General features: G+C 46.2%; 1 protein-coding gene across 1 annotated transcript in view; it reads left to right on the forward strand.

Moving 5' to 3' along the window:
• Nucleotides 1–25,225, forward strand: part of SLC24A4 (solute carrier family 24 member 4) — a 224,737-nt gene that overhangs the window by 162,138 nt on the left and 37,374 nt on the right. The window contains exons 6-10 of the mRNA XM_082275860.1: nucleotides 6,521–6,624; nucleotides 9,009–9,083; nucleotides 13,623–13,648; nucleotides 14,166–14,219; nucleotides 23,368–23,450. Coding sequence (XP_082131986.1) covers nucleotides 6,521–6,624; nucleotides 9,009–9,083; nucleotides 13,623–13,648; nucleotides 14,166–14,219; nucleotides 23,368–23,450 — 342 coding nt within the window. The remainder of the gene's footprint in view (nucleotides 1–6,520; nucleotides 6,625–9,008; nucleotides 9,084–13,622; nucleotides 13,649–14,165; nucleotides 14,220–23,367; nucleotides 23,451–25,225) is intronic.

Raw genomic sequence — 25,225 nt, forward strand, 5'->3', positions numbered from 1 at the left:
ACTTCAGCTGTCAGCAATGGAAACAAAGCACTGAAAAGTTATTAACAAAAAAAAAAAAATACATTGTTTTTAACCGCTTGCCGACCGCCGCACGACTATTTACGGCGGCGGTCAGCCCCTCACAGGCAAAGTGACGTAGTACTACGTCGCTCGCCTGTGAGGCTCTAGGGGGCGAGCACACGCCGCCGGAGGCGCGCTCCCGCCCCGCTCGTTCCCTAAGCAGTCCGCGCGAGTAACCGGCGGACATCACTCGCGATCTCCCGCTGGAGAGGGAGGAATGCAGACGGCTGATGTAAAAAAAGCTGCCTGTCATTCTCCCTGATCTAACTGCAGAGATCATACGATCCTGCTATGTAGGATCGTATGTCTCTGTGCTTACATCACAAGCCACACCCCTTGACAGTTAGAATCACGCCCCTAGGGACACACTTAAGCCCTTGATCACAAATAAAGTTAACCCCTTCCCTGCCAGTGTCATTTTTACAGTAACAGTGCATATATATAGCACTAATTACTGTAGTAATGTCACTGGTAACCCCAAAAGTGTCAAAAATGTCAGTCAAGGGTCTGACCACCGCAATGTCGCAGTCCCGCAAAAAAAAAAAAACTCAGATCGCCGCCATTACTCGTTAAAAAAAAAACACCAGAAATGACAAATCTTTCCCTTAGTTAGTAAACGCAATAACTTTTGCGCAAACCAATCAAAATACGCTTATTGCTATTTTTTTTTACCAAACATATGTAGCAGAAAACAAATTTGCCAAAAATGTAAAAAAAAAAATAGATTTTTACATTTTTTTGGGGAATTTCATATAAAAAAAATGTGAAAAATAATGTTATTTTTTCTAAATTTACGCTCTTTTTTTTGTTTATAGCGCAAAAAGTAAAAATCACACAGGTGATCAAATACCACCAAAAGAAAGCTCTTGAAAGGACGTCAATTTCATTTGGGTACAGCGTCGCACGACCGTGCAATTTTCCGTTAAAGTCACGCAGTGCCGAATCGCAAAATAGGGCCTGGTCAGGAAGGGGGTAAAATCTTCCGGAGCTTAAGTGGTTAATTTTGCGCCTTTTTCATGGTGTAACGTGAAAATTTAATTTCAATATTCTTTATTGTAGTTTTTTCAGAACAAACAAAAATGGAGTTTACAGATATGAAACCGCAACAGAACAGTCATCATTAATAAGTCAGTACAAAGGATAATGCCGAAAAATGTAGCGACAGGTACTATATACACAGGTATCCCAACCGGGGATATAATAACACATTTGCATAGGTAACGTGTAAATTTATGTTAGCCGCTTGCCGACCAGCCACCGTAATTTTACAGCGGCAGGTCCGTTCTGTTGCTTCGCGGGACCGCTAGCGGGGGCGCGCATATGTGCCCATTAGCCACAGGGGGAGCCAATCAGCGGGTCCGGTGGCCGTGTGTGCCGCAGGGCACCCGCGATCGCTCCCCGAGGAGACAGAATGGCCGTCTCCTGTTGTAAACACGGTAGACCGCTGTTCTGTCAGTTATGAACACAGGGATCCTCCTATTTAGGAACACAGGTCTCTGTGTTCATGCAGCAAGCCCATTCCCCCTACAGTTAGAAAGCACCCCCTAGGGACACATTTAACCCTTTGATCCCCCCTGGTGTTAACCCCTTCCCTGCCATTGTCATTAGCACAGTAACAGTGGATATTTTTTGCACTGATTACTAAAGCAATGTCACTGGTCCCCCCAAAAGTGTCAGTTAGGTGTCCGATCTGTCCGCCGCAATGTCGCAGTCCAGCAAAAAATCGCTGTTTGCCGCCATTACTAGTAAAAAAAAATTAAATAAATAAAAATGACATAAATCTTTCCCCTAGTTTGTATACGCCATAACTTTTGCGCAAAACAATCAAAATACACTTACTGGGATTTTTTTTTAACAAAAATATGTAGCAGAATACAAATTGGCCTTAGTCCCGGTTCACACTGAGGCGACCTGTGAGGCGACCTGGTCGCCTCACAGGTCGCCGTAGGTCGCCTCCCATAGGGAAGCTGCGGACCCGTTCTAATAGGAGCGACACAAGTCGCTCCGACTTAGAAAAAGGGTCCGGAGCTTCTTTGGGGCGACCAGGAGGTGACCGCCATAGACTTCAATGTTATGAAGTCCGTGGCGGCCGCTCCGAGGTCGCGGTGCGAAGTAGCGTCGCCCCGATGTGAACGGGGCCTAAAATGATGAAAATTTTAGATTTTTAAAAAATGTTTTATTGATATAGCAAGTAGTAAAAAAATATTGGTTTTTTTTCAGAATTGATGCTTTTTTTGTTTATAGCGCAAAAAATAAAAATCGCACAGGTGATCAAATACCACCAAAAGAGAGTGATATTCGTGGCAATAAAAAGGCATCAATTTTATTTGGTACAGCGTCGCACGACCACACAATTACCAGTTAAAGTAGCACAGTGCCGTATCGCAAATATTGGCCTGGTCATTAAGGGGGTAAATCCTTCCAGTCCAGTAGTAGTTAAAGGTGTAAAAATATTGAATATTGTGACACCGACCCTAGCCAAATGCAAAACTACTGGGAACAAAATGAATAACGGAAAAAAAATTTCAGTGGCCTCCACCTGTAAACCCATTCCTGTTTTGGGGCTGTGACATTGTTGCCCATCTAGTGCATCTGTTGTTAATCAGTTTCAGCTGCTTTGGTGTTAATGAAATTAACAACCCCCCTCCGCTACTTAACTGACCATATCAATATCCCAGGAGTTCGATTGACTTGATGCTATACTCTGATTAAAAAGTGGTTCTTTCTTTTTTTTTTTTTGAGCAGTGTGTATATATATATATTCACTGACTGAACTTCAGACACCAAAGACAGACGGCAAGGGCAGGTCATTGACCAATGCTTCATGCACTGCAGGTCATATAATCTCTGAGCTCTCCCATCCTGTAAACCAGTTCACAGTGTTAGACTGACAGCACTGTGAATAGCAATAGAATACATTTATTTATTTATTTTCACATAACTGGATTAAATAAATTTTATATCTGCCTGGGAAAGACTAAAGCAAATATGGAGCTGTAAAGCCCTAGAAAATTGTTGAGCATCCAAAGAGAGTCAAGAGGAAGACAATGTGGTGAGCACAGCCAGAGCTCTGCAATATGTACAATAGGGACAGAGTATATAGAAGAGTGCACACTGCCACCTGCTGGGCTGTCTGAATAGGATTGCATACAGATCCATGCAGACTACTGTGCTCCTGAAATCAGCTCTGGTCATTAGCAGTTATCACTACAAAATAATATATGCAATGTATAGTATCTCCAGTGGAAAGGAATGTGTCAAAGGGGATAAATAAAATGAGCACTATTTATACACCGTGTGTAATGGTGTATGTTTCTGCTCTATGTAAACCCAGATTTTTTGTTTGCACTTACAAATGTCACTTGTATTGTCTATAACACCTATAAGTTTGCTCCCTCTGCTTCTTCCAATCCCCATTTTATCCCTCTCCCCCTTCTGTATCTTCCTATTTTTCCCTCTTCCTTTCCTTCTTCCTCTTACCCCCCCCCCCCCCTTTACACCTTTTCTCCTCCCTACTATTTCCCTTACCGCCTGTGTCTCCTCTACCTTTCTCCCTTACTCCTCTAACCCTCCTCTGTCCTATCTACTTTCTCTCTTCCTTCTCCCTCTCTACTTCTCTAACCTCTCTTCTCTCTCTCTCCCCTCCTTTCTCTCTCCCTCTTCTGCCTTTTTCCACCTTTTCCCTTCCTCTACCCCCCTCCTATCTACTTTCTCTACTCCTTCTCTCTCTCTCTCTCTCTACCTCTCTCACCTTTCATCTCTTTCTCCCCCCTACCTCTCTTTCTTTTGCTCTCCCTATTTTACTCTCCCCCTCTTTTGCACCTTTTCCCTCGCTGTTCATCCCCTCCCTTCGTTCATACCCTCTCCTCCTTCTCCCTTTCTCTCTCCCCTTCTCCCTCTCTCTTCCTCCCCCTTCTCCCTCTCTCCTACCTTTTCCCTCTCTCCCCATTCTCACTCTCCCTTCCTTCTTCCTCTGCCCCCCATTCTCCTTCTCTTTCTTCCTCTTCTCACCTTTTCCCTCTCTCCACCTTCTTCTTCTCTCCTCCTTCTCCTCTGCCCCCCACCCCCACTTTTCCCCCTATCTCCACCTTCTCTCTCCCCCTTCCTTCTTCCTCTCTCTCCCTCTCTCTCCCTCTTTGCACCTTCACCCTCTCCTCTCCTCTCCTGTCCCTTCTCCCTTTCTCCATTTTCCCTCTCTCTACCTTCTCCATCTCCCTTCCTTCCTCTCTCCCTATTCTCCTTACTTCATCTCTCCCCCTTCATGATCTTTTCCCTTTCTTCATCTCTCTCCCTTCTCCCTCTCTCCCCCTTCTTCATCTCTCCCTCTCTCCCCCTACTCCATCTCTTCCTCTCTCCCTCTCTCCCCCTTCTCCCTCTCTTCCTCACTCCCCCTTCTCCCTCTCTTCCTCACTCCCCCTTCTCCCTCTCTACCCTCTCTCCCCCTTCCCCCCTCTCATCCTCACTTCCCCCCTCTCATCCTCACTTCCCCCCTCTCATCCTCACTTCCCCCCTCTCATCCTCACTTCCCCTTCTCTCTCTCTTCCTCTCTCCCCCTTCTCCCTCTATACCCTCTCTCCCCCTTCTCTCTCTCTCTTCCTCTCTCCCCCTTCTCTCTCTCTTCCTCTCTCCCCCTTCTCCCTCTCTACCCTCTCTCCCCCTTCTCTCTCTCTCTCTTCCTCTCTCCCCCTTCTCCCTCTCTACCCTCTCTCCCCCTTCTCCCTCTCTTCCTCACTCCCCCTTCTCCCTCTCTCCCTCTTTTCCTCTCTTCCTCTCTCCCCCTTCTCTCTCTCTTCCTCTCTCCCCCTTCTCCCTCTCTACCCTCTCTCCCCCTTCTCCCTCTCTACCCTCTCTCCCCCTTCTCCCTCTCTACCCTCTCTCCCCCTTCCCCCTCTCTACCCTCTCTCCCCCTTCCCCCTCTCATCCTCACTCCCCCTTCCCCCTCTCATCCTCACTCCCCCTTCTCTCTCTCTTCCTCTCTCCCCCTTCTCCCTCTCTTCCTCACTCCCCTTCTCCCTCTCTTCTTCCCCCCCCCTTCTTCCTCTTTTCCTTTCTTCATCTCTCACTCTTCTCACTCTCTTCCCTTTCTTCATCTCCCCCCCTTCTCCCGCTCTTCCCTTTATACCCTCTTTCCCCCTTCTCCCTCTCTTCCTCTCTCCCCCTTCTCCCTCTCTACCCTCTCTCCCCCTTCCCCCTCTCATCCTCACTTCCCCTTCTCTCTCTCTTCCCCTCTCCCCCTTCTCCCTCTCTACCCTCTCTCCCTCTCTTCCTCTCTCCCTCTCTTCCTCTCTCCCCCTTCTCTCTCTCTTCCTCTCCCCCCTTCTCTCTCTCTTCCTCTCCCCCCCTTCTCCCTCTCTACCCTCTCTCCCCCCCTTCTCCCTCTCTACCCTCTCTCCCCCCCTTCTCCCTCTCTTCCTCACTCCCCCTTCTCCCTCTCTCCCTCTTTTCCTCTCTTCCTCTCTCCCCCTTCTCTCTCTCTTCCTCTCTCCCCCTTCTCCCTCTCTACCCTCTCTCCCCCTTCCCCCTCTCTACCCTCTCTCCCCCTTCCCCCTCTCTACCCTCTCTCCCCCTTCCCCCTCTCTACCCTCACTCCCCCTCTCTACCCTCTCTCCCCTTCCCCCTCTCTACCCTCACTCCCCCTCCCCCCTCTCTTCCTCTCTCCCCCTTCTCCCTCTCTTCCCCTCTCCCCTTTCTCCCTCTCTCCCCCTTCTTCCTCTCTACCCTCTCTCCCCCTTCTTCCTCTCTACCCTCTCTCCCCCTTCTCCCTCTCTTCTTTTCCCCCCCCCCTTCTTCCTCTTTTCCCTTTCTTCATCTCTCACCCTTCTCACTCTCTTCCCTTTCTTCATCTCCCCCCCCTTCTCCCGCTCTTCCCTTTATACCCTCTCTCCCCCTTCTCCCTCTCTTCCTCTCTCCCCCTTCTCCCTCTCTACTCTCTCTCCCCCTTCCCCCTCTCATCCTCACTTCCCCTTCTCTCTCTCTTCCTCTCTCCCCCTTCTCCCTCTCTTCCTCTCTCCCCCTTCTCCCTCTCTACCCTCTCTCCCCCTTCTCCCTCTCTACCCTCTCTCCCCCTTCTCCCTCTTTTCCTCTATTCCTCTCTCCCCCTTCTCTCTCTCTACCCTCTCTCCCCCTTCTCTCTCTCTACCCTCTCTCCCCCTTCTCTCTCTCTCTACCCTCTCTCCCCCTTCTCTCTCTCTCTACCCTCTCTCCCCTTCCCCCCTCTCATCCTCACTCCCCCTTCTCTCTCTCTTCCTCTCTCCCCCTTCTCCCTCTCTACCCTCTCTCCCCATTCTCCCTCTCTACCCTCTCTTCCCCTTCTCCCTCTCTTCCTCTCTCCCCCTTCTCCCTCTTTTCCTCTCTCCCTCTCTTCCTCACTCCCCCTTCTCCCTCTCTTCCCTCACTCCTCTTCCTCTCTTCCTCACTCCTCTTCTCCCTCACTATATTTTTCTCTCTCTCCCCTCATTAGGAGTATTTATCACCCACGGTGATGTAGGTGTTGGGACCATTGTTGGTTCGGCTGTCTTCAATATTCTCTGTATAATTGGAGTGTGTGGCGTTTTTGCTGGACAGGTAAGATGTCTGTCTGTTCCTTGTCTCAAATCAGTCTTTCCATCTGTTATATCCTCTAAATGGGATGCATAGTTACTATAAAAACCATTCTGTTATTGTCACTATAAAAAAGACACAAACCCATTGAGTTCAAACAAAAAGTAGAAAAACCAAGAGAAAAAAGTTTTTTCCTGATTCCCAAAGATGGCCATAAATCTCACTGGATCCACATCAACAAAGTAAAATTCCAAAACAAAAAAGTAACAATGTGAAAAAAGAAACAATGATATTATTGTGTGATATGCATGTAATGGGGCCAGCCTGCTGTCCTCTGCAATATTACACAGCGATTAGGAAATTATTCTGGGTGGTCTCATCCCGTCTATCTGTGTGTGGTCGGATGGATTCTGAGCAGGAAATAACATAAGTAATATTTTTCTTCTAAATCTTTTTATTATAAGATTAGACTGTAAACTTTATTTTCATTTAAAAATGTTTCTCTCAATTTCCCCTCCTTCCCCTCCACCCCCTCTGTATTTTTACCCCCCCCCCCCATCTCTCTCTCCCCATTTTCTCCATGTTCCTGCTCTTCGCTCCTTGCCCCCCCCCCCCCCATATCTGTCTCTCTCCCCCAATTCTCTCTGTTCCCTCTCTTCACTCCTTGCCCCCCCCCTCTCTGTTTCTCTCCCCCTTTTCTCCATGCTCCCTCTCTTCACTTCTTGCCCCCCCCCCTCTGTCTCTCTCCCCTTTTTCTCCCTGTTCCCCCTCTTTGCTTCTTTGCCCCCCCCTCTCTCTTTCTCTGTCTCTCTCCTCCTTTTCTCCCTGTTCCCTCTCTTTGCTCCCTGCTCCTCCCTCTCTCTGTCTCTCTCCCCCTTTTCTCTTTGTTCCCCCTCTTTGCTGCTTGCCCACCTCTCTCTCTTTATCACTCCACCTTTTCTCCATGTTCCCTCTCTTCACTTCTTGCCCCCCTCCCCTTTTTCTCCCTGTTCCCTCTCTTTGCTATTTGCCCCCACCCCCTCTCACTCTGTCTCTCTCTGTCTTGCTCTGTCTCGCTCTGCTCTCTGTCTCGCTCTCGCTCTGCTCTCTGTCCCGCTCCCCCTTTTCTCCGTGTTCCCTCTCTTCACTCCTTGCCCCCCCCCCTCTCTTTTTCCCCTTTCTCCCCGTGCCCTCTTTTTGCTCCTTGCCCCTCCACTATCTCTTTTTCTCTTGCTCTGTCTCGCTCTCACATTGTCTCTCTCTCTGTCTCGCTCCCCCTTTTCTCTGTTTCCTCTCATCACTCCTTGCCCCCCTCTTCCTCTCTGTCTCACTCTCGCTCTGTATCTGTCTGTCTCGCTCCCCCTTTTCTCCATGTTCCTTCTCTTCTCTCCTTGCCCCCTCTCTGTATGTGTCTCTCCCCCTTTTCTCCATGTTCCTTCTCTTCGCTCCTTGCCCCCTCCCCCCCCCCTTTGTCACTCTCACCCACTTTTCTGCCTTTTCCTTCTCTTTGCTCCTTGCCCCCTTCTCTCTGTCTCTCTCTTCCCCTTTTCTCCCTGTTCCCTCTCTTCACTCCTTGCTCCTCTCTCTCTCTCCCCCTTTTCTCCCTATTCCCTCTCTTCACTTCTTGCCCACCCCCCCCCCTCTCTCTCTCTCTCTCTCTCTCTCTCCCCCTTTTCTCGGTTTCTTCTCTTCACTCCTTGCCCCCCTCTCGCTCTGTCTTTCTCCCTGTTCACTTTCTACCCTCCTTGCCCTCCTTCTCTCTCTCTCTGTCTCCCCCCCCCTTTTTCCACGTTCCCTCTCTTCACTCCTTGTCCCCTCTCTCCCCTTTCCTCCTTGTTCCTTCTCTTTGCTATTTGTCCCCCTTTCTCTCCCCCTTCCCTCTCTCTCTCTCTCTCTCTCTCTCTCTCTCTCTCTCTCTCTCTCTCTCTCTCTCTCTCTGTCTTTCCTTCTTTCTCCTCTTTTTTCTATCCACCCCTTTCTCTCTCCCTTTTCTCTTTCTTCACCTGCCCTCCCCACCCTCTGAATCCCTCCCTCCCCTCTCTTTCCACCTCTTTCTGTTTCTCTCTTTTTCCTCCCCTTCTCCCCCCCCCCTTCACCCCTCACCTCTTTCTGTTTCTCTCTCCTTCCTCCCCTTCACCCCCCCTCCCCCTTCACCCCATTCTATTTTCTCCCCATGTATATCCTCTCCCCTCCTATTTTCTCTCTTCGCCCCCCAATATTTCCCCCTGCCTCCTCCCTCTCTATCCTCCTCTCTCCATCTCACCCCTCTTATCCCCCTCTGCCTCCCCCTCCCCCCCCCATATCTCCCCTACACCTCCCTTCCTTTTTCTCTCTCTTCTCTCCCCCATCCCTCCCCTATTCCTGCTCTTCATACCCCTTTCTCCCTACTCTCCATTTCTCTCCCTTAACCCCCCCCCCCCCCCCCGCAGGTTGTCCGATTGACGTGGTGGTCTTTATTCCGTGACTCCATGTACTACATCCTAGCAATAATAGCACTTATTATAGTAAGTATGATGACATTAGCAGATATCGCACTTGTCTCTGGGTCCATGAGCTCAGCGGACCCCCCCCCCCCCCCAATAACCTATTACCCCTTTTATTTCCAGCTGGGTCTTCACAATGCAATCTGAGCACAGTAAAACAACATTTCCTACATATTCCCTTTCCCCTTCTTTTAAAGTGGTATTAAACCCCAAAATAAACATTTATTTTACAGCTTACCAATTATTTGATGTGATGGCTGCATTTGTTTTCTTTTTGACTTTCTTTCCTTTATTCTTACCTGGTGATCCAGCCAGCAAGTCTGTTGTTGTGCAACAGAACAAGCTCTCCAGCAGAATGTATCAGTTACAGGGATGAGGGAAACCATTTGCCCATAGGCGTGCGCAAAGGGCACACCCTAATTACCCCATGCGTTGCAGATTCCCCCTGCTTTCTGGTGCCCCCTGTCTCCCCCCTGCAGTGCTGCCAACTTCCCTCCTCTCCTCTCCCGCCAGCTGCTGCGGGTGATGTTTCAGGATAGAGAGCAGGGGAAGGGGCCAGTAAATACTTCATTTATCGGCCCCTTCCTTTTCTGAATGAACACAGTGAGTGTCACTCCTGTGTTCATTCTGCACTGAAGCATAGTAAACTATGGGGCTCCTAATAAAAATTGTAAAAAAAAATTGTAAAAATGTTTTTTTTAAATAATAAAATATATGTATATATATATATATATATATACATATATATATATATATATATATATATATATATATATATATATATATATATATAAATAAAAAACCATAGCGAGGCGGTTAGTTCATAACACTGTGTCAGTTTATATCACTGTTCCCTGTATTTGGGCTCTTTTCCTTGCCCTTTTTTTTGTATGTTATTTCAAAAACTTTCTAATAAAAATGATTGAAATAAAAAACCAGAGGCGTAACTAGAACCTTCAGGGCCCCGGTGCAAGAAACCATGAAGGGCCCCACGGAGCCCTGGCCATCGGCCTTCCCTTCAAGCCTGGGGCTCTTCCCACTGATCCTGGGGCCCTTTACTCTCGTTGCAGGGCCCTTTATTATGGTCCAGCAGCGGGACCCTTTCCAAGTTCTGCAGTGGGCCCCCTTCCTGCCATCTTGAGGCCTCCCCTTCCTGCCATCTTGAGGCCTCACATTTGCAACCTGGAATGCCAGGTTGCAAATGTGACCTTTGCGATCCTGGAAGTTCACCCACTGGTGTCAGTAGTTTTTATTTTTTGGTATTTTAATTGTATTATTAGTTATCATTCTATTTTATTTTTTTTTACAATGTCCCTGACTATGGTCCCGAGTCCCGTACAGCCGCCATTTTGCCGTGGATTCTGTATTCCCGGCTTCGGCGGGCACGTTTCAGAGGCGTAACATAGGGGGGCTAATTCTAATCAGGACTCGAAAGAATGCAAACATATAATGAAAACATTATTAGTGCAGAATGTACAAATTTCCTTTACAAAACAGAGGAGAGGGGGGGGAGCCTAAAAAAGAAAACTAATGCAGCCGGCACATCTAATGATTGGTAAGCTGCAATATATTACATTTTTGGTTTAATAGCGCTTTAATATCCAGAATTCTGGAAAAGAATCTGCACCCAGTTCTGCTGAGAATGACACTGTGTGGTACAGGGGGCCCTCCCCAGTAATCTTCCTGAGAGATGATACTATATGACAGTCTGTTGTAATATATACATTGTATCATATTAGTTATTATTCTCATACGTTCCAGGAACATGTCTCACGCAGCGCGTTCTGCGCTCCATCCTTGGTATGATTTCTCCCACAGCAGATTTTCATGAATAAATAAAACCTGTTACCTACACAAACCAGAATTATTTTATGCACAATAAGCCAAAACTACGTGCAGGAAACGCAGCGTCCCATCCCCTCCCGCCCAACCAGGGATGAGTCACAGCGTGCATCAAAGAGAAGCTCCGTCAAACTGTCACCAAATACACAGCCTGAGCAAGAAGCCACAGATGGAAGCTGCCATTCACTGTATGAATAGTAATTCCCTAGAAAATTAAGTTAAGGCTTTAATACATTGTATTTAGAGGATTTTTTTCTGAAACCTCTCCCTCAGAAAATATACCGCAATGTGACCACTAGATGGTGCTAACTACCATAGGAAGTCGTAGTATTAGAGAAAATACGGAAAAAAAAAGAAATTGTGCAGCCTTAACAAATGATTTTGACATTTGCCTAGTGAATGTTTTATAAGGGTCCTTTCACACGGTCCGCCTCCGCTGGCGGACTCCGTGCTGCTCAGCGGGGGATCGATCCGCCGATCCCCGCTGAGCAGGCGGATGACAGCTGTGCCTCCATGCTGTGTGCGGAGAGGGAGCTGTCAGATTCCCGCTGTCCTCTATGGGCTAATCGGATCAGAGCGGACCGCCTGTACGTTCTCATCCAATCCCATCTGATCCGATCCATCTGGATTTCAAGGACAGGATCGGAATCGGATAGCAGCGGGTGTCAACGGAGATGTCTCCACTGATGACCGCTGTCCCATAGGGATGCATGGAGGATGCGATCAGGTCAGCCTAAAAAACTGACAGACGGATCTGATCGGATCGTTCGCGTGAAAGGGGCTTAAATTTATCTTTAAGTGCCGGTTCACAAATATGCGTCGTCAGACATCGCATGTGATTCGGAGCGCACTGCTATGTAAATCACATGTGATGTCTGTGCGTTGCGAATTTAGCCATACAGAATGTATGGTTGAATTTTCATCACATTCGGACCAGTCGCACAGGACCCTTTTTTTGGTCTGCACCAGAATCGGATCGCATGGGTGTTCACACCTATGCAATCCGATTCATTTCCGAACTGACAGTTCGCAGTGCCATATTTGAACGGATCTGGGGGTGTCGTTAACCTTGTATTGACACCCCAAGCGATCCGCATATGGCAGTGTGAACTGCCTGCGAGTCGAGTGCAACGCAGTGGATTCACAGGGTTCCCGCATCGCATATGTGTGAACCGGCACTTAGTGTCTTTTTGATCATTTGTAGATCAGGTTTTATCTGATTCTGTGAAGAGTTTTTTTTTTTTAAATACCTCAATCAGCTATAAGCCAGTGGTTGAGTTTGCAGGAGGAGATCTGGTTATAAAATATTCATTGGGCGAATGTCACAAGTATTGGCCCAGGATGCAGGAAGTTTCCCTGTATTTCTCAAATAGTATGACTTCCTATGATCATCATCTCCATCTAGTGGCCGAAATGCTGTATGTTTTTTTTAAATACCTCAATCAGCTATAAGCCAGTGGTTGGGTTTCCAGGAGCAAATCTGTTTATAAAACATATATTGGACGAATGTCACAAGTATTGGCCCAGGATGTAAGAGGTTTCCCTGTATTTCTCAAATACTTTGACTTCCTATGATCATCAGCTCCTCATCAGCTCCATCTAGTGGCCAAAATGCTGTATTTATTTTTCTAAAATATCTCAATCAACTATAAGCCAGTGGTTGGGTTTGCAGGAGGGGGGAATGTTATAAAGCATTCATTGGATGAATGTCACCAAGTATTCACAAGGGATGCAAGAGGTTTCCCTGTATTTCTCTAATACTATGACTTCCTATGATCATCAGCTCCATCTAGTGGCCGAAATGCTGTATTTATTTTTCTAAAATACCTCAATCAACCATAAGCCAGTGGTTGGGTTTGCAGGAGCGAGTCTGGTTATAAAACATTAAATGAATGTCACAAGTATTGGCCCAGGGTGCAAGTGGTTTCCTTGTATTTCCGACTTCCTATGATCATCATCTCCATCTAGAGGCAGAAATGCTGTATTTATTTTTCCAAAATACCTCTATCAACTTTAAGCCAGTGGTTGGGTTTGTAGGAGAGGGTCTTGTTATAAAACATTTATTGGACAACTGTCACAAGTATCTGCCCAGGATGCAAGCGGTTTCCCTGTATTTCACTAATATTATGACTTCCTGTGATCATCAGCTCCATCTAGTGGCCAAAATGCACGTTTTTTTTAATTTTATTAATACCCCAGTCAACCAGGAGCCAGTGGTTGGGTTTGCAGGAGAGACTGGCTAGAGTGGTAGGGGCCATGTAGTGTTCAGTAACTTCAGTCAGTTGGAAAGCTGTCTATAAGTGATGTAGAGCTGGAGTGGAGAAGATTTGGAGGGTAGATTGGGACAGGAGGATGACGGCATAGTGGGGCAAGGGTAGAGTGGGGGAGAGGGAGAGGTCAGGGTCCTGTATGACCATGTCCCAGGGGCCCCCAGGGCCAATACCCTTTGCCCCCCATCCCTAGGGGACTAACAGGGTTATGGTGCAAACTATCGACATGATGGGTCTAGGATGGCAATGCAGTAGGTACTGAAGGGGAGTCCCGGTTTTAGCAGGACTCTAATTGTATTTTAATAAAATGTACCATGACCTCCATTCTTCTATTATGGGGGCAGAAATTAAACTTTGACAGGTTCTCTTTATGATAATTGTATTATATACAGCGGGTAGTAAGACTTGCCTGTACTAATGTTTGCTCTGTCTTTATTTTCTCTTGCAGTTTATTTATGATGAAGTTATAGTCTGGTAAGTCTACAGTTCCTCACACACCGGTACGTTGATACCCCCGGGGAGGGAGGGGGGTTGGAGGTCCATAAAGACAGGGATTAGCGGGTTTGGGGTGGAGGAACTTGAGTCCAGACCTCAACCCGATAGAACACCTTTGGGATGAATTGCAGCGGAGATTATGAGCCAGGCCTTCTCGTCCAACATCAGTGCCTGACCTCACAAATGCTCTTCTGGAAGAATGGTCAAACATTCCCATAGACACACTCCTAAACCTTGTGGACAGCCTTCCCAGAAGAGTTGAAGCTGTTATAGCTGCTAAGGGTGGGCCAACTCAATATTGAACCCTACGGACTAAGACTGGGATGCCATTAAAGTTCATGTGTGTGTAAAGGCAGGCGTCCCAATACTTTTGGTAATAGTGTATTTCCGGGATTATGTCCTAGACATATACAGTATACAGCATGTGTATATATTATAATTGTTATGCAGAGATTCCTGTTCCCAGTTAATATGTTGTTTGTTTTCTGATTTGCAGGTGGGAGAGTCTTATCCTGATAATTATGTACCTCATCTACATTCTTATAATGAAGTAAGTTCTTTTATTTAAAGTAGAATTCCAGCCTAACCATAGCTAGCCTTAAAAATGTCCCCTCCTGCTAACTATCCTGTCCACCCTATGTAGAAAACATCTGTGCAGGGCCACCATCAGGGGGGGGACAGCCCCATACACATGTAGGGGGCCCGCGCACTCTGAGGGGCCCGGCCACCCAGGCCCCAACCAATGAGACTGAGTTGTTGCTGCTGTAGTAACTAGCAATTTCTAAAGCAGGGCGGTCGCAGAGTAGGCCGTTGCAGCCAAAGGGATGTCTCTCTGCTGGATTGAGATGTCTCTTTGCTGAATATATGAGGCTGTCTCTTAACTGGATTGGGATGTCTCTTTGCTGAATATATGAGGCCATCTCTTTACTGTATTGGGATGTCTCTTTGTTGAATATATGAGGCCATCTCTTTACTGGATTGGGATGTCTCTTTGTTGAATATATGAGGCCATCTCTTTACTGGATTGGGATGTTTGCGGAATATATGAGACCGTCTCTTTGTTGGATTGGGATGTCTCTTTGCTGAATATATGATGCCGTCTCTTTGTTGGATTGGGATTTCTCTTTTCTGAATATATGAGACTGTCTCTTTGCTGGATTGGGATGTCTCTTTGCTGAATATAGGAGACTGTCTCTTTGCTGGATTGGGATGTCTCTTTGCTGAATATATGAGGCAATCTCTTTACTGGATTGGGATGTCTCTTTGCTGAATATATGGGGCCGTCTGTTGGATTGGGATGTCTCTTTGCTGAATATATGAGACTGTCTCTTTGTTGGATTGGGATGTCTCTTTGCTGAATATATGAGCCGTCTCTTTGTTGGATTGGGATGTCTCTTTGGTGAATATATGAGGCTGTCTCTTTCCTGGATTGGGATGTCTGCTAAATATATGAGACTGTCTCTTTGTTTAATTGGGATGTCTTTTTGCTGAATATATGAGGCTGTCTTTTTACTGGATTGGGATGTCTCTTTGATGAATATGTGGGGCTGTCTCTTTGCTGGATTGAGATGTCTTTTTGATGAATATATGGGGATGTCTCATTACTGGATTGGGATGTCTATTTGCTGAATATATGAGACCATTTGTAAGAATAGTTATCCTCTTCAATGTTTGTTGCTTTGGAAAATTCATTGGTTGATCCAACTAAAACTTACATTTGTATTGCTGCCTTAGTAGATGATGGGGAGATAAACCCCCTGATGGTTTGTTCTGTCTCTCAGTTGTTGATATCCGGGGTCTGTACACCTTCTGTGCCCTCATAATGGAGCTATAAAAGGGTTCTCACCATCCCTGTGCTGAGTTCCACGGTCTGTACACCTGCTGTGCCCATTATGAGGGGTTCCCACCATCCCTGTGCTGAGTTCCCCGGTCTGTACACCTGCTGTGCCCATTATGAGGGGTTCCCACCATCCCTGTGCTGAGTTCCTGGGTCTGTACACCTGCTTTGCCCATTATGAGGGGTTCCCACCATCCCTGTGCTGAGTTCCTGGGTCTGTACACCTGCTTTGCCCATTATGAGGGGTTCCCTCCATCCCTGTGCTGAGTTCCCCGGTCTGTACACCTGCTGTGCCCATTATGAGAAGTTCCCACTATCCCTGTGCTGAGTTCCTGGGTCTGTACACCCGCTTTGCCCATTATGAGGGGTGCCCACCATCCCTGTGCTGAGTTCCTGGGTCTGTACACCTGCTGTGCCCATTATGAGGGGTTCCCACCATCCCTGTGCTGAGTTCCTGGGTCTGTACACCCGCTTTGCCCATTATGAGGGGTCTGGAGGACATGTGACCCGGTCTCTCTAAAACATCACAATATACATTTTGGTTGGAGTTTGGATCCTATTCTATCATCTGATTGTTTTTCTTACTTATTTATTATTTATTTATTTATTTGTTTATTATTTATTTATTATTTATGTATTTATTATTTATTTAGTATTTATTTATTACTTACTTTTTTTGTTTGGATAGTTCTATAAATACAGTATCTGTCAATGAGATGTTTCTTATATATATATATATATATATATATATATATATATATATATATATATATATTTATATATAAAGTAACTTTTCTATGGGAATTGTTCTTTGGTTGGGGGGGGGGGGGGGTTGGCGATGACATCAGTGAGAACTGCTTGAAGCCATAATGGCCGATTATGCCATAACAGAGAGTAAGAGGCTTCTCCGGGTTTAATTCCGTGCATGGCTAAATCGCTGACCCTTCGTGTGCCGCAGAGCCGGAGAGCCTTCCAGGACACGGGCCGAGCCAGATTATAGGAAGTGCATGCTGGGAAATCCCCTCCATAGAACTTTCCATCATTTCCACTTCTTTGTCCTATTCTAAACCAATGGAAATTCCTGTAATCTCGTTCCTCGCTGACAATACTTACATCACACATAGGGGGCTTATTTATAAATGGGTGAATGTAACTTTCACCAAACATTCACTGTCATATAAAACACAGCAGAGAATGTTTGGTGAATGTCAGATTTGCTGCTTTATAATTACGCCATTTAAAATTGAAGTAAACCCTAAATCTCCCCCCCCCCCCCCCCATGTATCATAAGTAATCGCCCTAAAGCTGAACTCCGGGCACAAAAACTTTTATTGTATTTCTCGATAATTAAAAAGTATACAAACCCACTTTGTGTGAACAAAAATGTCTTTACAAACCCAGATATTACCTTGGAAAAGTAGCAGTGAGATAATCACTGTGCTGTACAGAGAGCAGAGTTGTGGGATGGTCCCAGCAGGCTCCACCCACTACCAAAAATTACAGGAGGGGGCGGAGACAAGACTAGTCGCACTGCAGAAAGAGAGAGAGCAGAGCTGTGGGAGGGGCCTTGTAGGCTCCACTCACTATAGAAAACTACAGGAGGGGGCGGAGACAAGACAAGTCACCCTGCAGAAAAAGAGAGAGCAAAGCTTCGGGAGGGGCCTAGTAGGCCCAACCCACTATAGAAAACAGGAGGGGCGGAGACAAGACTAGTCACCCTGCAGAACGAGAGAGAGCAGAGCTGTGGGAGGGGCCTAGTAGGCTCCACCCACTATAGAAAACTACAGCAGGGGGCAGAGATAAGACCAGTCACCCTGCACAGAGCAGAGCTGTGGGAGGGGCTCATCAGTCCCAACCCACTTTAGAAAACTACAGGAGGGTGCGGAGACAAGACCAGTCACCCTGCAGAACGAGAGAGAGCAGAGCTGTGGGAGGGGCCTAGTAGGCTCCACCCACTATAGAAAACTACAGCAGGAGGCAGAGATAAGACCAGTCACCCTGCACAGAGCAGAGCTGTGGGAGGGGCCTAGTAGGCTCCACCTGCTACAGAAAACTACAAAAGGAGGTGGAGACAAGACCAGTGACCCTGCACAGAGCAGAGCTGTGGGAGGGGCTCATCAGTCCCCACCCACTATAGAAAACTACAGAAGGGGGCGGAGACAAAACAGGTTATCTTTCAGAAAGAGAGAAAGCAGAGCTGTGGTAGAGGCCTAGTAGGCTCCACCCACTATAAAAAACTCCAGCAGGAGGTGGAGACAAGACCAGTCACCCTGCACAAGTAGAGAGAGCAGAGCTGTGGGCGGGGCCTAGTAGGCTCCTGTAACAAAACAGCGACCCACATTGTCTTTGAGGGCTTCTGTCAGTATACGGCTTCCTTAAGACTGGAACATAGATATCAAATATTCCAGCCGCCCCCCATACAAAGCTAGCCGAAAACTTAGCTTGTTCTGGAACCTTTTCTTTATTGAACAACTCACACAGTTTAAATACAGAATGGACATTCCCCTCCGGATCAGATTACCCCATCAAGTCCGGGGTTGCCTGATTACATTATCATATGCAGATGAAATTGTATACTGAAATAGAATTTACCTGAACTAATTATCAAGCCATCTGGACAGAAACAATATGTGAGTTCATTAACAATGGGACAGACAGGCTTAACAGAATCCACATCACACCTCAATACACAGACAATAGGAAGAGGCTGTCAGTGACAGACTGTCCGTCTCTGACACTGAAGAACATGGAACAGAGGCCAATGTGATTAGCTCTTTCTGTGAACGTGTTCAGAATCAAACAGGCCAGGAACAGTCCTCACATATTTCTCGAGATACATGGCTGACAAATATTACTGCCCCACTTGAAGCAATTCAAACCATATTCTCAGTGTCCATTAAGTAGCTGTCGTTCACTCCCAGTAGCGGTGAGTCCCGTCACAGCTCCACCCCCTACAGAAAACTACAAGAGGGGGCGGAGACGAGACCAGTCACCCTGCACAAGGAGAGAGCTGTGGGAGGGGCCCATCAGGCTCCACCAACTAGAGAAAACTACAGGAAGGGGTGGAGACAAGACCAGTCACCCTGCACAAGGAGAGAGAGCTGAGGAAGGGGCCCAGCAGGCTGCACCCTCTAGAGAAAACTACAGGAGGGGGTGGAGACAAGACCAGTCACCCTGCACAAAGAGAGAGAGCAGAGCTGTGGGAGGGGCCCAGTAGGCTCCACCCACTAGAGAAAACTACAGGAGGGGGTGGAGACAAGACCAGTCACCCTGCACAAAGAGAGAAAGCAGAGCTGTGGGAGGGGCCCAGTAGGTTCCACCCACTAGAGAAAACTACAGGAGGGGGTGGAGACAAGACCAGTCACCCTGCACAAAGAGAGAAAGCAGAGCTGTGGGAGGGGCCCAGCAGGCTCCACCCACTAGAGAAAACTACAGGAAGGGGTGGAGACCAGACCGAGCACCCTGTACAGGGAGAGAGAGCAGAGCTGTGGGAGGGGCCCAGCAGGCTCCACCGATTAGAGAAAACTACAGGAGGGGCGGAGACTAGACCAGTCATCCTGCACAGGTAGAGAGTGCAGCAGTGAGCGGTCTTTATTACAGGAAGTCTCACACTGGATTACTGCACAGATCTGGAAGAAATACACAAAGCTCACCGAGATTCCAGAGTACACGAGGAACAGATTATATTTACTTATCCTGGAGTACAGATTTAAAGAGGTCTTTTTTTTTTTTTTTAGGAGGGTTATTACCCATGTCAGGTTTTTTTTATATTTGTGTCCACATTGGGGAGATTTCCTTTCACTTCCTGTGCCATAGCCACAACAGGAAGTGAGGGAATCCTGATGTGTCACCTGAACTAGTGTCCCCCCACTGGAAGATTTCTCCGATCCTGTTCTGGTGACAACCCAACCCCACTCTCAGTGATAACTGTCACCGGGATAAATAGAGAGGGTGAATTACCCTAATGTGGGCACAGACAGCAATAAAAACCTGACGGTTTCTAATCCCTCACCACTCTATCACAGAAAGAAAAAAAAGTTTTGCCTTTAGTTATACTATTATGTTTTCACCTCTTTTTTTTTTATTATATGTTATATCTCAGCAATACTGATATCCTGCAGCCTCTTTGCAGCCACTTCCTGTCTGCATGCACTCCAGCGATGGCTGCGTGGAATTTCTCAGGGTGGACCATCCCTGCCTAATGTGGCCTGAAATAACCACTTGTAGCCTCCATTGGAAGTCCATGTGACTGGGTGACAATACAGGAGCACCATTGGGAAACTGAGACAAAGCACATAGGCGTGCGCAGGGGGTGTGCCGGGTGTGCCTGGGCACACCCTAATCTCCCTGTGCGGCACAGATTCTCCCTGCTGATATTTCACCAAAGCCCTAAAAAAAAAAAAGTTGTAAAAAATTATAAAGAATTAAATATTAAAAATAAAAAATACTGACACCGTCCACTGCCCTACTGACAACAACCTCTGCCCTACTGAGAACTGCACTGCTCTACTGACACCAATTAATGTTTTAAAACATTTGGGTGCACACCCTAATGCAATAGGCTGCGCATTGTCACCCTGTTCAGGGAAGGACCTGCATGGCAGGATCACCAGCAATTATGTTTAATTAAATCAGCATATTTAATAATATTGAGAATGGCTGGAATGTATTAAAGTTTATACGAGATATTAGTGATGGCTCCCCCTCCAGGTGATCAGCGGTATTTTCAGCCATGCAGATTATACAGACTGCCCCCTCCAGCAATGTGCTGCTATTTTATATCAGGGAGGATTACACTTGTGTTCACCCTTCTAGCTCCTGGCGGTGGAGGGGTTAACAGCGAGCGGCCTGATTAGCAGTGGATGTTATAACATCTGAAAGTGTGAGCGCTGCACGCCCGTCTCCTGAGGGGATAAGCGCTGGTAATCCCTGCGGACCAATCAGAGGCCAGCGCGTGGGATCACATGATTATTACCTAAGATTAGACACTTCGTATTCCTTGAGTACGGGATTAATCCTCGCTGTTATACGGGCTAATGTCTGCATTCCAGTGTGCGGGATCCATCGTATCATCTGTATCTACCTGTATCTGTCTGTTTATTATAGAATTATCTATCTATTTCTCTCTTTCTGTCTGTCTTTCCGTCCATCCTAAGGCCCGTACAATCGATAAGGAAATTGGAAGTAAAATTTAGTCCGACGGACAATCTGCCGATTTTCGGATCGTTAATATAGTGCTTTCCACAGCCGATTACAAATTTTCGGACGACAAAAACTAGATGTGCGGGCTATAAAATTTTTCATCGTCAACACAACGTCCAATTTTCGTTTAACCACTTCTGGACCAGAAGGATTTTCCCCCTTAATGACCAGGCCATATTTTGCGACTCGGCACTGCGGTTCTTTAACAGGCAATTGCGCGGTCATGTGACGCTGTACCCAAATAAAATTTATGTCCTTTTTTTCCCACAAACAGAGCTTTCTTTTGGTGGTATTTGATCACCTGTGCGATTTTTTATTTTTTGCGCTATAAACAAAAAAATAGTGACAATTCTGAAAAAAAAAATATATATATATTTTTCACATTCTGCTATATGACATTCTCAAAAAAATTTTTAAAAATCACTATTTTTTAACATTTTAGGCCAATTTGTTTTTCTGCTACATATTTTTGGTAAGCGTATTTTGATTGGTTTGTGCAAAAGTTATCGCGTCTACTAACTACGGGAAAGATTTATGTCATTTTTATTTTTTATTTTTTTTTACTAGTAATGGCAGCGATCTGCGATTTTTAGCAGGACTGCGACATTACGGCTGACAGATCGGACCCTAACTGACATTTTTTACACTTTTGGGGGGACCAGTGACATTACTACAGTAATCAGTGCTAAAAAATATGCACTGTTACTATAATAATGACACTGGCAGGGAAGGGGTTAACACTGTGGGTGATCAAGGGGTTAAATGTGAGCCTACGGAGTGATTCCTACTGTGTGGGGGGCGTGGCTTGTGAAATGATCATAGAGACATGTGATCCTATATAGAAGGATCACAGGAGCTCTGTGATCATTCCAGGGAGAAGAACGGTCAGATGTGTTTACAACAGCTGACCGTCGTCCTCTCTCAGCGGGGAGCGGTCGCAGGTGTCAGGCGGCAATCGGAGCCACCTACCCCGTGCATGGGCTTCCCCGATGCCGAGTGGGGGCGGGAGTGTGCCTCCGGCAGCGCACACTCGCCCCCTAGCTGCAGGCGCGTGACCGACACAGGAGTTCACCAGAGCTTCACAGGTTGTCACTGGAGTCCTCTTCCCCTCCTCCATGATGACATCACGGAGCTGGGGGATGTTAGAGACCTTGCGCTCCTCCACCTTCCATTTGAGGATGTCCCACAGATGCTCAATAGGGTTTAGGTCTGGAGACATGCTTGGCCAGTCCATCACCTTTACCCTCAGCTTCTTTAGCAAGGCAGTGGTCGTCTTGGAGGTGTTTTGGGTCGTTATGTTGGAATAATGCTCTGCAGCCCAGTCTCCAAAGGGAGGGGATCATGCTCTGCTTCAGTATGTCACAGTACATGTTGGCATTCATGGTTCCCTCAATGAACTGTAGCTCCCCAGTGCCGGCAGCACTCATGACACTCCCACCACCATGCTTGACTGTAGGCAAGACACACTTGTCTTTGTACTCCTCACCTGGTTGCCGCCCCACACGCTTGACACCATCTGAACCAAATAAGTTTATCTTGGTCCCATCAGACAACAGTACATGGTTCCAGTAATCCATGTCCTTAGTCTGCTTGTCTTCAGAAAACTGTTTGCAGGCTTTTTTGTGCATCATCTTTAGAAGAGGCTTCCTTCTGGGATGACAGCCATGCAGACCAATTTGATGCAGTGTGCGGCGTATGGTCTGAGCACTGACAGGCTGACCCCCACCCCTTCAACCTCTGCAGCAATGCTGGCAGCACTCATACCTCTATTTCCCAAAGAAAACCTCTGGATATGACGCTGGGCACGTGCACTCAGCTTCTTTGGTCGACCATGGTGAGACCTGTTCTGAGTGGAACCTGTCCTGTTAAACCACTGTAGGGTCTTGGCCACCGGGCTGCAGCTCAGTTTCAGGGTCTCAGCAATCTTCTTATAGCTTAGGCCATCTTCATGTAGAGCAACAATTCTTTTTTTCAGATCCTCAGAGAGTTCTTTGCCATGAGGTGCCATGTTGAACTTCCAGTGACCAGTATGAGAGAGTGAGAGCGATAACACCAAATTTACACACCTGCTCCCCATTCACACCTGAGACCTTGTAACACTAATGAGTCACATGACACCGGGGAGGGAAAATGGCTAATTGGGCCAATTTGGACATTTTCACTTAGGGGTGTACTCACTTTTGTTGCCAGCGGTTTAGACATTAATGGCTGTGTGTAGAGTTATTTTGAGGGGACAGCAAATTTACACTGTTATACAAGCTGTACACTCACTACTTTACATTGTAGCAAAGTGTCATTTCTTCAGTGTTGTCACATGAAAAGGCATAATAAAATATTTACAAATATGTGAGGGGTGTACTCACTTTTGTGAGATGCGGTATATAGATACTTTATTTCAGACTAATAATAATAATAATAAAATATTTACAAATATGTGAGGGGTGTACTCACTTTTGTGAGATGCGGTATATAGATACTTTATTTCAGACTAATAATAATAATAATAAAATATTTACAAATATGTGAGGGGTGTACTCACTTTTGTGAGATGCGGTATATAGATACTTTATTTCAGACTATGATGGAATATTTGATGGCGCAGACTCCTTCCCTCTCAGTGGGTCTCTGAGATCTCTCACTCCTTCTTCTCCTTCCATAGATACAATATGAAGATGCAGCGACTGTTCACCATCAAACGGAAGAACCTGGGGAACGGCACGGTCGGCAACGAGCTGCAGGATGGTAATGTGTATTGTGACTCTGTGTGTGACGACCCCTCCGCCCCCCTCCTGTGGAAAGGTAAGACTAAGCAGACATGAGGAAAGAGCTCACCACTGCCACAAATAAATGTTTCCATATAAAATTCAGCAGAGATACGGTGTATTTGTTCTTTGGCCCTGATGAAGGGGGATGCAGATCCCTGAAACTCGTTGGTTTCTCCAGACTCTTCAATAAATAGTTCAGTTTCATGAAGACAATCCTCTTATGGAGCATTGGTGGACATGGGCACCTCCTGATAGAGTGCAGCACGTGTGTCTTCACCTTTATGTACAGCAGTGATGTCTTTATTCCGTTAGTGAGCAAGCCCGTTACATCTACATTAACAATAAAAACCTGACAGATGCTCTAACCCTTCCACACTCAATTCAAAACTATAAAAATGTTTGGCCTTTACTTGATGCCTTAAGTCCCGGTCCACACTAAAGCGATGTCAGACATTGCATGTGATTCGGAGCGCACTGTTCTTCAAATCACGTCTGTGCTTTGCGAATTCAGCTATACAGATTGTATGACTGAATTCGCATTGCATTGATCTCCATGTATAAATACATAAGGGGGGATATGATCACCATGTATAAATACATAAGGGGGGATATGATCTCCATGTATAAATACATAAGGGGGGATATGATCACCATGTATAAATACATAAGGGGGGGATATGATCACCATGTATAAATACATAAGGGGGGGGATATGATCACCATGTATAAATACATAAGGGGGGGATATGATCACCATGTATAAATACATAAGGGGGGGGATATGATCACCATGTATAAATACATAAGGGGGGGATATGATCACCATGTATAAATACATAAGGGGGGATATGATAACCATGTACAAATACATAAGGGGGGATATGATAACCATGTACAAATACATAAGGGGGGATATGATCACCATGTACAAATACATAAGGGGGGATATGATCACCATGTATAAATACATAAGGGGGGATATGATCACCATGTATAAATACATAAGGGGGGATATGATCTCCATGTATAAATACATAAGGGGGGATATGATCTCCATGTATAAATACATAAGGGGGGATATGATCACCATGTATAAATACATAAGGGGGGATATGATCTCCATGTATAAATACATAAGGGGGGATATGATCACCATGTATAAATACATAAGGGGGGGGGATATGATCACCATGTATAAATACATAAGGGGGGGATATGATCACCATGTATAAATACATAAGGGGGGGGGATATGATCACCATGTATAAATACATAAGGGGGGGATATGATCACCATGTATAAATACATAAGGGGGGATATGATAACCATGTACAAATACATAAGGGGGGATATGATAACCATGTACAAATACATAAGGGGGGATATGATCACCATGTATAAATACATAAGGGGGATATAATCTCCATGTATAAATACATAAGGAGGGATATAATCACCACCATGTACAAATACATAAGGGGGGATATGATGACCATGTATAAATACATAAGGGGGGATATGATCACCATGTATAAATACATAAGGGCGGATATGATCTCCATGTATAAATACATAAGGGCGGATATGATCTCCATGTATAAATACATAAGGGGGGATATGATCACCATGTATAAATACATAAGGGCGGATATGATCTCCATGTATAAATACATAAGGGGGGATATGATCACCATGTATAAATACATAAGGGGGGGATATGATCTCCATGTATAAATACATAAGGGGAGATAT

The sequence above is a fragment of the Pelophylax lessonae genome, assembly GCF_965119305.1.
Source record: "Pelophylax lessonae genome assembly, chromosome: 13".
Classification (NCBI taxonomy): domain Eukaryota; kingdom Metazoa; phylum Chordata; class Amphibia; order Anura; family Ranidae; genus Pelophylax; species Pelophylax lessonae.